The 18,460-nt window shown below is 39.1% G+C and overlaps 1 protein-coding gene across 1 annotated transcript in view; it reads right to left on the reverse strand.

The window, feature by feature from the left end:
• Window positions 1-11,893, reverse strand: part of LOC137295513 (probable cytochrome P450 CYP44) — a 13,765-nt gene extending 1,872 nt beyond the window's left edge. The window contains exons 1-8 of the mRNA XM_067826879.1: window positions 11,337-11,893; window positions 6,866-7,097; window positions 5,823-6,013; window positions 4,628-4,823; window positions 2,556-2,730; window positions 1,528-1,694; window positions 929-1,007; window positions 102-261 (exon numbers count right to left, since the gene is read on the reverse strand). Coding sequence (XP_067682980.1) covers window positions 102-261; window positions 929-1,007; window positions 1,528-1,694; window positions 2,556-2,730; window positions 4,628-4,823; window positions 5,823-6,013; window positions 6,866-7,097; window positions 11,337-11,589 — 1,453 coding nt within the window. The 5' untranslated portion in view covers window positions 11,590-11,893. The remainder of the gene's footprint in view (window positions 1-101; window positions 262-928; window positions 1,008-1,527; window positions 1,695-2,555; window positions 2,731-4,627; window positions 4,824-5,822; window positions 6,014-6,865; window positions 7,098-11,336) is intronic.
• Window positions 11,894-18,460: the final 6,567 nt, after the last annotated feature.

Consider the following 18,460-nt stretch of genomic DNA (forward strand, 5'->3'; position numbering starts at 1 on the left):
ATACTATTCATTAATCGTGGTCACCAGATCTGAATATGAATGAATGTTTACAATTTTTTTATCTGAGCATATTTTACTCTAAGTCATTGAGACTGAGTCACCTGCACACATCCTTGGACCGTGGCTGAATGGTGTGAGAAGGAATGGATGGATGTTGTGGGCAGAGCCACCCCGGAGCCAACGTTCGGGGAGAAAAGTCTCTGGTTCATGGAAGTACTCAGGCTTCTTGAAGAGTACAAAGTTGTTCATTTCCAGATGAGTCTGAAAAATATGCAACAGTAGAGAACAATACAGTAAATCAGTGAATAGTTCAAATGAACTGATAGTGTATCGTATGGGAAAATAAACCTCGCTCACCCAAGCAGGTACCTTTACCCCCACACTGACCCTAGCAGATACCTGTACCCCTCACTGATGCCAGCAACACCTCTATCCCTTCAATGACCCCAGCAGTTACCTGTACCTGTATCCTCTCACTCACCCAAGAGGGTACATGTACCACCTTGCTCACCCAAGCAAATGCTTCTACTCGCTCATTCACCCCAACAGATACCTCTACCTCCTCACTCACCCCAGCAGATACCTGTACCCATTTACTGACCCCAGCAGGTGCCAGTAACCCCTTCGCTCACCCCAGCTGGTATCTGTATCCCCTTACAATAGCAGGTGCCTGTACCCCCTCACTGATCCCAGCAGGCACCTGTACCCGCTTACTGACCCCAGCAGATACCCGTACCCCCTCACTGACCCCAGCAGGTACCTATACTCCCTTGCTCCCAAAAGCAGGTGCCTGTACCCCCTTACTCACAACAGCATTTAACGGTACCTCCTCACTGACCCCAGCGGATGCCTGTACCCCCTCACTCATGACAGCAGGTAACTGTACCCCCTCACACACCCCAGCAGGTACCTGTACCCTCTAACTCACCCCAGCAGGTATATGATACCCTCCAACAACCATGTCTTTCTGCACACGTCTGGACACATCTAGGCCAATTGGGTAAAACCTGAAAGTGGACAGAGCGGTGTTTGAAAATTGCATCTTCTTTCACTACATCTAAAGTAAGAGCTTTGTTACTGAATCATCAATCTGTTGGTTGTTATGCTGTTTTAAACAGTGCACTTAATGGCAAGAATAGATGGATGTCAACTTCTTTATCCTGACTTATTCTTGCCTTTATGTGCATTACTTCTAAATGCTGTTCAAAAACATTAATCTACTTATATCCCGGCATGTCAACTAACGTTAGCTGGGAGGAAAGACGGAGGTCTTGAACATTAACTGCCTTGGTGAACCAGCACAGAGTTTTTACACACAACTCACCCTAACTCAGAGTGAAATGAATCTCATGTTTTTATTTGTCAAGTTCTACCATTAGCTCACAGACAAATGGAAGTAGCATAGGGTTAATGTCTCACACGGAACACACACTCACTTATCCATACATCTGTATGCCACACGAACATATGGAGATTTCCCATTGCACAAGAGCCTTATCCATACTTTAAATGTAAGTGCAGAATTACCTGAAAGTCTCTTTGACAAAAGCTTTAAGATATGGCATCTTCTGTATCATCTCTGCAGTTATTTCCCCTTTTTGGGGAACCACAGCTCTGATCTCCTCTACCAGGGTCTGTTGGACATCAGGGTGTGCAGCCACACAGTATAAGTTGAAGAGTGCTGCCGGAACTGTCTGAAGGATGTAAGTTAACAGTTCAACTGTTATTGTAAGCTTTTGTTCAATTTACACTGAGTGCATGTAAATGCACTAAACTAAACCTGGCCAAAGCAGCTGTAAGGCTTCCCTATTTAGATTTGCTTTTTAATGCTCCACTCACAATATCCTAGCTATACGGTAACAGTATGGACCTGATAATCCAGTGACAAACAGTCTTCATGGCAGGTGAGCATGACCAACTGATCCTGTGAGCCACCTCCTATAACAATCCTGAGTTGCACTTGACTGGACCATCACATGTGTACCTATATCCAAGTGTACAATGCATTTCTGTGTTTCTGAGTGAGTAACTGAGTTGCTTTCATCACAATGGATGCAGGAGGAACCCCTGATGATGCAGTATGATAACATCCACTAGCAGGGTCCAGTTACACATAACTCTCACAAGCCTATGATCTTGTAACTTTTCTCACAGCATTCGTACCTCTTATATTGTAACATAGGAGATGTGAATGCTACTAGAAAAATTACAAGATCTTAGGGATATGAGAGTTTCGTGAATCGGGACCCAGGTATATGTGGATGAAAATATAATATGTGCAAACCTGGGAGTCAAACCCACAAAACTTCACCTACCCCGGTGATGCAAGTTTGCAAAGTTGTGGCATCTTAAGTCAATGAGAAGAGTTTCAATGGTCATTTAACAAAATTTCAGCACAAAAGGTGGCTGCTCCCCACCCCTAGATCCGCCTGTGAGGAGTAATGAAAACTTGTTTAAATGAGACTGTAACTATTATGATACCATCATACCTAAAAGATCAGTCACCTATAGATCAGGGTCAGTGTTGTCAGGATACAATCATCATGTATGCATACCGTGCTCAGGCCGTCCCCAAACAAGGACAGAGTGATAGTGGTCACATCTTTAAAGCTGAGCTCTTCCCGTGAGAGGAGGTACGCCAAGAACATGTACTTGTTTTCTGTCATCTTGCCCTCATCTACCAACGTCTGAATCTTCTTAGCAGTTTCTTCGACTAAACGACATCCCGTCCTATGAGACAATGCAGGTGAGTGAGAATTTGTGTGATGGTGCTTTGAAAAGTATATCAGTCGTATAAACAGTGAGTCACAGTCAGTTTGGTGTGGTCAGAAAACCTGAAGTGATGCAAAAAAGGGAAGGATGGGTGCATGAGGACAAGATGACTTATCTCCCTGGCGCCCACATATTTGAAAGGGCAAATCATCTGACAGTTACTTAATGTCTTTTTAGACATTGTAGTCTGCTTCAAATATCTGTTAATATAAGTTTTGCAGAAAAATATTGAACAGTTTTTGAGTTCTGCTCCGGAAACAAAGCCCATACTACCATTTTGGGACTAAGTCCGAAACATTTCCATGGAACCTGAGAAAATAATAAATCACCACTTCAGGTTCTGACTGAAATATCTACCAAGTTTTGCAAAAAAATATTTTGAGTTCTGCTCCGGAAACGAAGCCCACCCCACCATTAAACACCAAAATGTTCCACACCCAAAAAAATAAAAATGCCAAAACTCTGTACATAGCAAAAGGCACTACTACAGGTTGTCATTATTATATCTATCAAGTTTGGTCTAAAAATATTGAATGGTTTCTGAGTTATGCTCTAGAAACAAAATGATTACGGACGGATGGACAAGGCGCCGACTACATCCCCCCGCATGACTTGCCAGGAGAATAAAAAACCGTGATGAAAAAAAAGCCAGCGAAATCTGTTTTCAAATGATTCACTAATCTTGTTGTGAACTCAAACAAGTAAATAATCCACTCGTTACATAAGAAAACTTGTTGATTGTGGTAAGCAAATTCAGAGAACATGTATTTACAAAACCTAACATCTCTATATACATTCTTTATGGATAACAAATTCTTCTAGAGTGTATGATTTTGTTTGACAACGGTATATGAATCCATACTGAAACGACGCATCAAGTACACTGAAAGAAGTTGTTATTCATAAAGAATCTTACTTTCTTGGGACTCGCCATACTTCTAAAATGTCCATCAAACAGATCATCTGTCTGTAAACACAATGTGCCCTCATCATATCAGCAAACGAACACTTAAGTGCACATCCACCTACTTTGACTGGGTTCAGTCTCCTGAGGGCTTCGTTTTGAGAGAAGTAACCCCAGGTACAAAATATTGCACTTTTGAATCAAGACTGTACGCTCATAATTTTGTTTATTTGTTTTTTTACAAGCAGCAATGTATATTCTATGTCATTAATAAGTGATAATTGTGTTTTAATTATGTTTGATGTGACCTTTAAAGTTTCATTGATCATTCTTTTTGTTGTATTGCGTTCATCTGAAACGATTACAAATGTTTGTGTAAAACTATGTAGTTGTGAACTGAATACTATTTGTTTCCTCATAGTCTCAAGTCAAGGCAATGAGGACATAATCACCAAAAAATCAGCTATTCTTGTAGTCTTTTTGTTTTCAATATTGAGCGTCAAACATAGTATTTTAGTTTCAGTATCCAATTCTTTCATGATGATCACTCTTTAAATGTATGCAAATGTAAGTTTGGCAAAATTTTAAAATAGACATACAGTCACCGTTGAATATGGTGTTTTGCTATTTATTTATTATTAGCACCCTTTAAATGCCTTTAGAAATGAAGTTTACAAAATATAAGAAATATAGACACCGTCATAGGTGAAAATACAGTGCACACCTACCACTATTTTAGGCGATTTTGGTGGCCATTTTGTTTTTCAATTTTGAGGGTCAAAAACACTTTTTTCAGCTTGGTATCCTATATTTGCGGGATTAGTACCCTTTAAATAGGTGAAATAGCCTGGATACCAAACACTACTACAAAATTGCATTACTTTTATCCATAATCGGTTATAGTCTACTAGTACATTTACTGTTTTGCAAATGAAAAGAAAATGTTTCTACCCAGCAAAGAAGTCCTCGGAATCTAGTATGGTCTTCCATGTTGGGGTGGAGACAAGCTTATGCAGAGGTAAAGAAAACTTCATTTTGGTCGACTTTTCAAATAGAACTGTATTTGCATTGGTCATCTTGTTTGCCTCTTCTGAAGCTGAATTGTCCAGGTATCCAAGACGTGTCTCAAAACAATTCATTGCTGCAGCTGAAATATGATAACATTTGGATAACAGCATAAACACAAAGATCAAATGGTCATGTGTCACAAGAGTTATATTTAGGATCAAGCTTTCTTAGTTAAGTAAAAATTTTAGCACTTTTTGAGTGTGATCCAGTATTTGAATCTGAGATTGAGGCAGCAGTCTGTAAATAATCAAACCTCTACCAGACAATCCTGTGATCCTATAATTGGGATACAACATGTGTCAACTTTTATTAACTCGATTAATAAATTTGGTATTGCACGGGAGGTTATTCAGTATCCTCTGTATATCTCGATCCATGACCTCATGTCAAATGGAAATATGATTCAATCATATCAAAAGAGGAGAAGACAATCAGATCTAATAATTGATATTGAAAAGATGGTGGAAAAGAGCCTGTCCACCCGATCCCAATAGTTGCCACTTACGACATGCATGGGTTGCTGAACACTAATTCTAACCCAGATCAGGCAGTAGCAAGCTCATTTTTTAATGTAAGCCCAAAACGTTACAAAACTTTAAATTTAGGTAGTATTGCCAAATTTTAACATGCACTTGGTGCAGATTTTCACATAAATATGAAACTGCCATTTTGACCCCAGTTGAATTTCAAGTTGCACCAGTGCAAGTTCTACAGGCTGAACTCTAGCAATGCAATGTCATTGGGCTTCCCAACCTTTTTAGCAACAATCCTGTGTAAACCTGGTCTTTTTTTCATAATGTTAGCTATGTCCCACATCTAACACAGATCGGGCACATAGCAAGCTAATTTTATAATGTAAGCCGAAAAGGTTGCAAAACTTTAAATTTAGTAGTATTGAGGGCTGCCCAACCTTTTTAGCAACAATCATGTGTAAGCCTGGGCTATTTTTCATAATGGTAGCTATGCCCCTGCAGATGTCCACAGGGACCTCTGACAAGAGGAAGCTGGCAATGTCTGTTATCATGTAGGCATGGTCTGTAAACATAATAATACTTTGTTCAAAAGAAATTTGACCTACATTCTAAAGACCACTTTGCCATTTCAGTTTCGAAATTTTCCACTTCACCATCTTCATTTCTTAATTTCTCAATCCTGTCCACAAATTCTGATGCAACTTGGTTAGTAAACGGGAGGTAAGCATAGACTTCTTGCGGTCTCATCATCATCTTCTGAACTGCGGTGCGGAGACGGTACCACTCTTCACCATTACTGCAAATAAGACATGTTGGCAGGGTTAAAATTAATTTGAAATAAGAGCATTTGGGACAAATATCTTCTGTAATTTAATGGTTACTTGCTAGTCTTTCCTAAATTTTACTTGCCTTAGACCAGTGGACTTTAAAGGAGATTAGTCCACATTTAATTGGCCGTCTTTCAACGTGATGCAAGTCATTGTAAAATGTCTTCCTTTGCCTGTAAATAGGAATTGTTTGAGTGTATCCATTTTGCTGCTTACTGCCCTAATTAGGGACCATTCACTTATGTTAGTGGTGGGTGGGTCAGATGGAACAAGGGGAGGGCCCCTAAATATAATTCTCCTTGTTTGGGTAATATATAATACAAAACATAATGTCAGAGACTCTTGAAAACTAGAAATTTTATGTTAATATATAAAACTCTTTGCCTTTTGTGTTTTAAAGGAGATCATATGTGGCGAGGGGTAGTTAAAAAATATGTTAAAGATTGGGTGAGAAAAGAACATTTGTGCATCAGAAACCTTGATGCACTCCAATTAAGGATACATAAAATCTACTTGCACATGGTGCAACCTTACAGATAACCCTGTTGCACAGAAAGGTAGCACATACCGCTTAACATAAAATTATATAAAATGGTGTCATATAATGGGATTCATGATTTAAACGTTTTCACATAAATACAAAATGGCCTTTTCTCACCAAGCTGAATTTCAAGTTGCACCAGTGGAAGTTCTACAAGCTAAAATCTAGAGCAGCAATGTCTTTACTATTTCCATGGTAAATGCAAAATGTCTTCAGATAATGAAAACATAAAGACAGAGATAGCATGGCAGACTGGGGGTTAGACTAAAAATGAACTTACGTAAAGCCCAGTCCAGGTGACATGTCCCTCTTCTGTCTGTACAGCTGCACACTCTCTAACAGTGGGGGAATATAGGGAGTCCTGCCTTCATGTTGGTACACCGTTCGAAAATAGTCGGGGTCAAATATGTGTACAGTAGTTTGGCCAGCCAGCGTCTTCTTTGCAATCTTCCCATATTTGTCATGCAGCCATATCAATGAATCTTGGTACTTGTCAGTATTCTTGAAACGTCCTGAATAAAAGGGAAGTGTTTCAAATACAATACTACCAACTGATTTCACAGAAGGTGTGGATTAACTTGGAAAAATATTGCACATGTGTGTACACTTTCCTGGACTAATACCAGTTTTAAGGTCACAGCACACTGGAACATCATGTTGCTCTGTAAGATAGATACTCGGACTGTAATGATGCATTGAACTACTGATGTATTGCAGTTGTTGAGTTCCAGTAGCAATTAATCAATGGTAGAAACAATAAATCTATTAATCTATTAGTATGTGTGACTTTTCATAGTTTAGTATCTGATAAATGTTCGGCACAAAATACAGGAGGTTTAATAGATACGGCGTATACGAAGAAGCTGAGGGTCATTAGTTTGATCCAAGGTTGTTAAAAATGAGAAATTATTGTTACCCTGCCTGGTGTTTGACTTTGACAGTGAAAAATAAGGACATGTTTGCTTACAGTCAGCATGTGCTTCACCTGAGTAAGTATTTATTAGGGGCGACTACTGAGGGGGAAACAGCTATTGCAATGCCAATAGTCAGGTCCAATAGTTTTTCTCTCATTCAGTTGTCTCATTTCAAGTCATTTCCCAAATGAATGTATATTTTATACAAAAACATAAAAGGCTGAAATAATTTCAGTCACTTTTGGTAACTGACAAGAAACTTGAAACCCAGATCAAGTATCTTGTAAACAGTCACATGTAAAACATTAACTCTGTGAAACTGCCTGTCTGCACCCAAACAATGAAAAATACAAAGCATAACTATCTTAAAGTGAACAAACCTGGTATAAAGGTGATTGAAATTTTGTAACATGTTGAAACACAGCAAATGTGTCCAGATTTTATTCTACACAGGTGATGGTAATCTTTGATAATACATGTTAGAAAACAACTTCACAGATACCATGAGGTGACAAAACACCAACATCATAAATATACATTAAATGGATTTTTGTACAGGTATACACTTTGATAAAATAGTATTGGCTAGCGACCAGTTATCGCCATTTTTAAGCAGTTTTTAACGATTTGCTCCATTATTTCTTCACAGAATGAAATACAATTTAACTTGATAGAACAGCTATTCACCGATGTTTTCTGCTTGTTTACAGTTGTTGATCACGTTTCTCCGAAACATGGCCAACAAGAAGTGCGGTGAGTGTATATTGTGCAATCCATAAAACTAACAAAACCAATTATCCCCATTTTTTATGTTATTCACCTAATTTGACAAAACTTGGTAATAAAACTATTGCATTTCAAACCTTGACATATTAAAGACATTTCATAATTGGAATTTGCTTAAAAAAAAGGAAGTTTCAGGGATAAACCTGGGTCAGAATAGATATGAGATAAAATCTCACATGGGACCAAACACATGAGATTTTTTCAAATCTTATGAGATTTAACTGTTCATGATCCTTCACAACAATAGAAGTAAACGACACATAGGACATAGTCATATGTATTTAATCAACTTGATGAAAGTTGAGAAACACTAACAATAACTGAGTAATAAACATGGCATTTAATACATGACAGGTACCATGTATTGTTGGTTCAAGGACAGGTCAGGAAACACCACAATGGTGTCAGGTGATTAGTTAAAGATAGCCCTGTGTTTTGCTTTCCTCCAAATCTTCAAGGCTTTGATGAAGTTGAAATCCTTGGGTCCTTTAATCATGATCTTCATCAGCTGATATCAGTGGTCACTTGACAGTCTGTTTCTCAAGGGACTTATAATGAGCTTATGTGCAGAGAAGGCTCTTTCACAATTACTTGTATGCACTGGATGTGTCAGTGCATGAGCTGCCAATGTCAACTTGTTAGGACAGTCTTCGCTGTGGTACTGTTTGATGAGTCTCCAGAGAACAACTGTTGAGTGTCTTGGCTACCCTTGTATCTTCACAACTTGCTTGAGCTTCCTCCACTCAAGCCTTCTTTCTTCTTTGTCAGCAATGGCTTGACTATCAGTAACTTCTCCCAACTCATTTTTGAAGGTATGGCTTTTCAGATTTCCAAAGTGATCCAGCAGGAGTGCTAGGGATTCATTACCCCAAGACTCAAGCTCTTCTTCACTCAGGAAGGTAATAGGCCTCATGCCAAAGATGCACATGCTTGTCATCAACTGCTTGTTCGTTCATTTAAAATGATTGTCTTTGCAGATACAATGGAACACAAAGACGTCAAACCTAACCAGACTGCCATTGTAATGATAGAAATATGTTTGGATATACCTCTTTGTGATATTGTCAATTAAAGCTTTGATGAAGTCCACCCTGGTTTTCTTGTGACTGTAATGAGACTGTGTGATGGTGTGAGTTCCCTTGTAGATTCCATCTTTCAGATGATCCTGAAGCTGATGTCCAAAGGAGGTGGGAGATGGCTGGTCATCTTCTCAAAAGAACAAAACTCGCTCTCATTGTGAATGTTGACGGATGCTGATAAAAGCTGATGGGAATATGGAGACGGGAACTTATCAAACTTGACATTTTGAGTAGTTGTTTGCAATTTTGGCAATGTTTGTTTTCTCGGGGGAAAATGTAAAGATAAAGGTGAAAATTGACAGTTATATTTTGTCAGTATTGTCTGCATGGTACCTGTCGAGTCCATAAAACTGAGATGGAAATTTGGGTCAATTCAAAGTTAAGTGATCGACTGTTGGCAATATGGGTATGTTCAGACAAATTAAAATCTGCACTTTTTGTGGACTGAATTATCAAGTCATAGATTCACACCACAGCCAGGATGATTTTCATTCAGCTCTCATCGTTTATGAAATTTCATGTCAACACACTAATGGTCACGTGACATACCCCAACGTGTTTGCATCTCATCTTCCGAGGGGATTCATATTTGTAATGTCTACAAGGTAAAATACTCACACTAATTTTAACTCTTGTAACCTGTCGTTTTTTTAACGTGTCAATATGTGAGTACAAGTAAAGCTGTCTGCACAAGTGCAACAGCCAGGTGTTGGCGATAATTGGTATGCGGCAATAACTGGTCACTAGCCAGTATGGGATAGAGGGAATAAACACATATTACTCAACCATACTGCAGCATGATATATTTCATCCTCGATATCTCCAGGGTATACGTTCCGATAAGTCTCTCTCCACTATACCCTGGACGCATCTACGGCTCTGACAGATAAATTTATAACCTCCCTTTGCTGGCTCCGCCTTCTCACAGAAGCCAATCAGCTACGCCGCCGTTGTAACAGAGCTTGCCAGTGTCAACAAAGGTAGCGGTCGCAACTGCAAAGGTTTGCCCACTGTGCATCCCAGATTTTAGGGAAATCAATTACAAACAAATTGACAGGTCAGAAACTTTAAAACAACATATGCAAGGACGCCTTCTACCTCTTCCAGAAAACCTCTGCATGGCTGCTGTTGCCAAGTATAATTGGTTAAATAATTAAAAAAGCGTAGCGTAGACACCTGACTGGATGAAAAGACAGTCAAGGGAGGTAATAAATTTATCTGGCAGAGCCGTAGATGCGTCCAGGGTATAGTGGAGTCTTATCGGAGTGTATACCCTGGAGATATCGAGGATGGATATATTTATGACAATATTACACTAGTGTAATACCACTAGATGTATGACATAATGATTTACGGTCATGTTGCCACAATGCTAATATCTCTCTCACAGTTGTCTTAGGCCTTGTATGACTCACGCAATGTTGTGAACAATCACACTAAAGGCAATATCTATCAGTTATTGTTAGAGAGTAATAAACAGAATACTAAACTTGCTTCTGTGGTATACTAGTTTTAATAAACTCTTGAAATGTTTGGTATCAAATGTGCTAAAGTGAAGTTTTGTTAACTCATGTAATAAAAATGGTAATACATGGTCATTTAGTATCCTCTATATAACTACTGACTCATGAGCCAATAGCAAATGGAAATATACCATAATATCCAAAGAAAAGAAGACAATCTCATGGGTTCTCATGGCTTCGCTCTGATAAGAGGCTTACTGGGTATAGATCTGACAATTTGTTTGGGCTTGTAACAAGCCTATTGTTGTTTCACCTAACAATTAGGTATAGTTCAGCTGACATTGACAAATAATATATCGAGTCTGAACCAGACAATCCAGTAACGGACATCATAAGCATCGATCTACGCATTGGGGAAAAGAACAAACAATTGAAACATGTATGGCCCCGTGAGCTTACCACTCATGGTAAGAACAGCTGGCCAGTTTTGGTCGGTATCTGGTACTCACCTATTCTGTGGTCCAACAGTGAGCCGAGGTAAGGCAGGCCCCGCGGGCCTGGTATATCCTCGAACGGTTTGGGAGATTGCAGTTGCACAGTTGTGAAATCGTCCGATGGCAAAACACCTGTTGTTGTACTTCGTAACCTTCTGCAAACGCAACATCGTAAAGCTGTCGGTCTCAAAATGGGTAAAGCACTCCCACACACTGTAACAAGGCATTTGTTGTACAAGCGGACCGAATACGCTTGCGTAACATTCATTCTCTCAGTCTGTCAAAGCTACAGTATTCACTGGCAGTGACGTTTCACTGTTAGTGATAGTGCATGTCACTCAGCGCAGTAGACTGACTGGCCAGTCGACAATTAATTCACTTATCATCAGATGCCCAAAGGCATTCGTTGGTTGGAGTTAGGTAACCTAGATTTAATCCCCAACTTTCTCTTTAATCTATTTTTGTCACAAGGTTTGCCATAATGAGTTACGTAACGTAATTAGTCTTCACGTTGACAAAACATTCTAGACTGGTTCCCGTTGGTCTCAGCAGAAGAAAAAAAACGGTTTACTAAACTGGGCCTCGTCTTTACTTTGCCGGCTGTCAAGGTCGCACGGAAATACCCGGATTCTTTCGACGGAAAGCAGCGAAGAACGAATGGGAACCACTCTGGCGACGCAAAGATCGACAATTATCTCAGACATTCCTATGATTTCATACAGAAAATGCACAATTTCATCACCTATAACGCATTATATTATCTGTTTACTTTCCCATACATTCTTTCACCTCACCTTAACATACATATATTCAAATATTCTCACAGTTTAATTTCAGGAGAAAGTCATATATGAAAATGAACATAATTCATGCCCTATACTGACATTTTGCGCACTGTTGTCCTCAAACAAACTATTATTATACTGTTATCTCTGAACCTCATGAAATAAATTCTGTATCAAAGTGTGGCACTTTCTGTCATATTTCTATGAGAACTAGCTACTTTACTACTAATACAACCATACATTAAAGGACATGTCTGTTACTACAATGGGTAGTAAGCACAAATACAGTACAAGTTAGAATATTACTTCCAAATAACTTACCTTCTAATCTTGATCAAGTGAAGTCACTCTCCATCTTCTGGGTTTTGTTTGCCGCTTTCTGTGTGACAGTACTACATAACACTATATATCACGTATATAAACTGTTGAAATTTACAATTGCGCTGTTTTCATGGCACTAAAATGTTTGGTTCAGTCAGGATACTTATAACCCTACATCCAGCATGCGATGCTGTATCTGAGCCAGACTGGCTGTGCCGGTCAAGCAGTGGGGAAAATCCTGTTTGCTTATAGTAACCTGATACAATCTGTTGCCACGATGAATTCCTGGAGGGTGGCATGTGTCATACCAATTACTGGATGACACTTTTGGAGCAAATGTGAGATCCTAAAAGATAGGCACATTTCTTACATTTGGCCTAGGACTATCAGAGCCTGCTGGCGTCTGGTCAGAGGCTAACGCTTGGTCTCTGAATATATACTTTTGATTGTAGCAAATAAACTTACTTAAATTGAAAAGGAACCCAAGACAAACCAGAGATTCTAAACCTTTGGAAATCAAGCGCTGAAAGGAGGGCGAGGCTGTAGGGAGAGAAATATGGGACTGAGGTCCAGACTAGGCTGGTTATTGAAAAAGGACGAAAAAATGCAAAATTTCAGTTGCCGTAAACATTAGTCCATAGCAAAAATATGATGGGTTTCATGAATGTTATTTCCATGATTCTCGAGATGTGCGAGTGTGGTATATGCAATGTCCCGAAGCTTATTTCACACAAAGTTAATTTTAACATCGATATTTCCTGAGATGAAACGTTTGAATAGGGAGACTCTAACAGGGGGTGTGGTCACTCCTCCTCATTGCCACGGCTCGTCTCGTGACCAGTATAGCTAACATATGGCAGCAGCTTTGTTTTCACGATTGAGCCCGGTTATTTTCAACAGCTGATTACATTCGCTGAGTGTTGTGACAACTGAAAACCTACATGTAGAAGCTACGTTATACCTATTCTATCCCTTCATTTTAAGTCAAATAGTTGTTGTTAGTGTTAGTATTAGTACAGCAGATTTGTAGTAAAGTTTCAGGTCGGCTTGTTGTAGCTCACTGACTTCAATTCTCAGCACACAACGAAGAAAGACTAAATTCTATCACTAATAACCTCTTCCACATATCCGTTTAATTTTTAGAAGGGAAATATACTTTTGGTTGAAACGCGTTTGCCAGTCATAGTGATAGTTGTATAACTTTAAAAAAGTTGTTAGGGTGTATTTGAAGTGGGTGAAATATATGACGTATCGACGGTCTGATCTGATCCGCCATTGATGCTTGTGATGCTTCATTGTTATAGTTCTAGATGCTTGTGATGCTTGAGTGTTATAGTTCTAGATGCTTGTGATGCTTGAGTGTTATAGTTCTAAAACACGTTTCTTTCTCGTTTAGCCTAATATTTGACAAAACTGGAAAGGTGTTTAAAACGTTATGTTTTTGAGGAGTGTCTGACAGTGTCAGTTAACATTCTGTCAATGTCCATGAGTGAGTGAGTTTAGTTTTACGCCGCATTCAGCAGTATTCCATCTATATGGCGGCGGATTGTAAATAATCGTGTATGGACCAGATAATCCAGTGATCAACATCATGAGAATCAATCTGCACATCTGGGGTGCGATGACATGACTGTGTCAACCATGTTAGCGAGCCTGACCACCCGATCCCTTTAGTCGCCTCTTACGACAAGCACAGTCGCCTTTTACGGCAAGCATGGGTTGCAGTCTAAGTAAACTTAGTCTCAGTACGTTTTGTTACACTCCACTACTTAGTCATTAGTGGAGTGTAATGAAAAGTGCCGAGACTAAGCTTACTTAGACTGGCATTGGTTGCTGAAGGCCTAGTCTTCCTCGGACCTTCACGGGTCGTCAGTGTCCATGCCAATCCCCACACGAAAGAAGATATCTGAATTAATGTCGCACAGCAGTTTTTTTCTTTTTGTTTTGTTTCAGTACACGTCTAAAGTGCCCCTTCTTATCATCAAACATGACCCATTTGGGATACACATTTCCCAAGGGCTCTTCTATCTATAATTGTACTATGCCTTCTCATGTGTGCAGGTCTTACGTAACTACAAGTAAGTAGGTCGGGGAGTACGTGAGTTTAGTTTTACGCCGCACTTTGCAACATTCCAGCTATTCATGATTGAATTATGGACCAGACAATCCAGTGATCAACAGCATGAGCTTCTATGTAGTTAGGATACGATAGTATGTGCCAAGTAAGTCAGCGACTCTGGGACCACCTGATCCCGTTAGTCGCCTCTTGCGACAAGCATGAGTTACTGAAGATCAATTCTAACCCGGATCATCACGTCAAACATAGCCTAAACGTGTGTCACAAAAATTCAAGGCATAATCCTTCGGGGAAACCCAAACACGGGATTCATACATTGCGCCCATTAAGGGAATCGAAACTGTGACGTCTGATTGATTGTAACTTCAAAGCTAAAAGGCTAGCCCACATTTCCTGTTGGCCTCGTCGTGTCAGACTTACACAAACAAGTGTCAAGTCATTTGGACATGTATATTTCAAGCAGATGTTCGCAGCATGGTCACGTGTGAATTGTCATGATCAAGCAGGTTCTGCTGCATGAGAGTTTGATGCGCATCATTTCAAGACCCCTCAAACGGAAATAGACGGTGCGCATACCAAGAGACCATTCAATAAACTACATCAGTTCCTTCAAACTATTTTCAGCAAACTGGCAAAAATTCATCTAGATTCGAGATGAACACGACACTTTGATACTATTATTTAATATATCTACCAATTAAGAGCATTCATTTGGACATGTTTGTGGTGCAAATTTAAGATCTTTTCAGCGTATTCGATTCATCCATGACAGAATACCTTCATTCTTTTGGAAAAAAGGTGTCGTTTAACATTTTTGAGTAGCATATACAATATTTGAGTTACTGGAAAGACTTCCGCTGGTATTCCCCATTAAATGTCAAGCATGACCCAAACCTAAACCTAACCTTAAATGTAAACATTATTTTATGATTACTAATCAAATCATATTACCTAAATATATATTTGTCCTCGTCGTTAAAATTCATAAATTAAAACAAAAATCCGATTTTCAGTATGAAAGGTTTTAGTTAAAGTACCACGATGTTTTATATCTACATATAAAATGTAACACACAATGGTTTGATCGCAACTAGTACATTGTACCCATTTTGTGAAGAACAATGACCCATGCCGCATTTACTCTACTAAACACCCGTCTTCACACTACGTCTACCTCAATCCAAAAGCATAGGGGTCTAATCTAAATATAGTATACCGTGATACGTTGGCGATTAACAATCACCGCTCTTTGCAATTATGTAATAAGTCACAACAGTAGCATAAGAAGAAATCTGCGTACATAATACAGACAAGTTTGGGTACACGTAGAAATTTGTATGCAGAAATTCGTCCGTCTGGACACTTCTCCACGGGTACTAAAAGTGCAAAATTGCAAAAAACAGAATGAGTGCTGAATCATAGACGTCGTGTTTGTCTAACAGGGAAATTACGATGTTTCATATTCAGAATATTTTAGGGATGACTGTTAGGCCCTTATTATTCTTTGTCACGACATTTCAGACCTACTTCTTGCACCTTCATCACATGCGTATTCATAATGTTAAGTTGTAAATTTATTCCACTCGCTGGCAATGCTATGTACACGATTGTATAAACATTTGTTTATGTAGGTCAGTTTTGACATTTGGTTTGTGGTGGAAGTGGGACTTCGATCGGACTCCACGATTACTGTACTGATAAATTGTATATATACTGAAAGCAAAAGAAACGCAAACCCGGTTTGTTGTCAGTATTTAAATAGAAGATATAAATATGAACGCTTACTTTCAAGAGATTTCATTTTTTCGAAACTTTCATTTGCTGTTCAGTAGAATATCCTAGTTACAAAGACATGAATCTATTCTGAATGTAGTATCCTAATATATTAGGAGTGCGCGAGTTTAGTTTCACGCCGATCTCGGCAATATTACTTACAATAATAGTCAGGGCGAGACGATCCAGTGATTAACAGCATTAGTATCGATCTACGCATTTGAGATACGATGACGGATTTTCACGGATCTAATATTAAAGGAACATTCCCAATCATTATCATAGTGTTATGATGAGTATCCTTTGCAGGGGCTCACCACTGTTTTCATAAACACGTTGCCAAGGAAACGGGCTTACCACCTTCCATCTGAAATGAAGAAAGAAAGCTTCAAAAGAAAGAGAAGTCGTAAATATGCTCTGTTGCTTTATAAATATCCATTTATCAATTTAATATCTTTAGGACAGATAGTAGATTAGGGTACTCTAGCTAAATGCATACACAGACGAAAGGTCATAGCGGATCACTGGGTTCGGTCTCCCGAGGGCTTCGTTTCGAGGGAAATAAGCCCAAGAATTAGTACAAAATATTGCACTTTTGAATCCCGATTGTGCACTTATTGTTTTCTTTATTTGTTTTTTCACAAGCAACAATGTATATTATATGTCATGATTATGTTTGGGTTTTTGCTTGCATGTGACCTTTAAGCTTCTTCTCGACCAGTGGTTGAAGGGAGGCCACTCTTGTCGGCTTATTAGCGCGGATTGAGGTGAATCTACTCGCTTGTCCTTCCGCGATAGTTGTGAGTGCAGCAGTCACGGCTAACTCTAATGTACATCAGACACACACCAGCAGACGAAATGTCTTGGCGAGCAATTCAATATTTTCAGCAGTTAACCAGTTAATAAGCGTGGTCAAATACACACATTAGCCTGCCCTAATTTAATTCGCCAACGGAAACCACGACAACGAATGCTCTGACCTTTTTGAGAGTTTTCTCTTCTTTTAATTATTTTTTAAACATTAAAGTTTGAGAGTGAGTGTTATATTTAAATGAGCCCATGGGCCCGATTTGGTAGTTAACTACCATATCCGACATTTGAATATGATGACAAAGGTCGGAGAGCTAATGTATGCAACTACAGCCGACTGACTCTCCTACCCATAGTTCTATGCTGGCATGCAAGACGTAGATGTACACTGAAATCGGCCGCAGTGTGGCAGCAGTATCGGTAGTGATGACAGTTTTTACTAAAATGTATTAATGACTATCTTTTATTTGGCCCTTCGGCCCTTGTCGTGAACTTTTCGTGTCTACATATGATGGGGGATAATCTAAAAATCATTTCAGATTTATTTAATCTACATTAGACCCTTTAAAACTATTTTTGACCCGTGCCTTCACTGACATCGTTCGGAGGTGCATTTCCCAAGGAAACAGTGAGCGTGTGTGTCCGTCTGTTCCTAAAAATGCTAAGGGGTAAATAAAGGCGTTTGTAAGATGCATTCATGAGGCGAAAACACTCTAAATTAAGTAGTTTTATACTATCTGATAATCAGATACTATATAGGGATCTCAGAGCTATCATGGGTACTAAAACCCCTCCACTGACCCTAAGTTCTAATGTATACAATCCGCCTATGTTGAAGAAGGAACATCTCGCTATCTTTTTGACTTCAATGTGCTAAAGGTTTTGTTGTATATGCAGCTAATCTGTTTGGATTATTTTCATACATGGTGTCTTTTGCATGTATGTTCGGATGTAAGTGTTTTCCATGAGATGGTGTGTTTTGGTGCTCGTCTACTATACCATTTCCCAGTTTTGGTCTCTTTTGGCTACACCCTTTTGGTTTATTTTTGGACAACCCCTTTCGATCACGTATGTTTTGGCTCACCCTTTGGCTGACATTTCTTTCTTTTATTTCTCTACTAATAAGAGGATTGATCTTCCCTTTTGGCCCCGATTTGGAGACTTTCTTTCAGCACTTGCCATTCTATTTCTTGAGATTATATGTCAATAAATATTAATGAATGGTATACTTATGAGTCTGTCTTCATTCCTCCTTTGGGTCAATTCTTAGCTAGGAGACAGCAACACAGCAGGAAGGGCAGCTAAAGTAAGTCTATTTTTGAGACATCGTGAAGTTGCCATAAGAGTAAACAAAATACACTTGAAGAAATTGA

Source organism: Haliotis asinina, chromosome 9 (genome assembly GCF_037392515.1).
Source record: "Haliotis asinina isolate JCU_RB_2024 chromosome 9, JCU_Hal_asi_v2, whole genome shotgun sequence".
NCBI classification, from domain to species: domain Eukaryota; kingdom Metazoa; phylum Mollusca; class Gastropoda; order Lepetellida; family Haliotidae; genus Haliotis; species Haliotis asinina.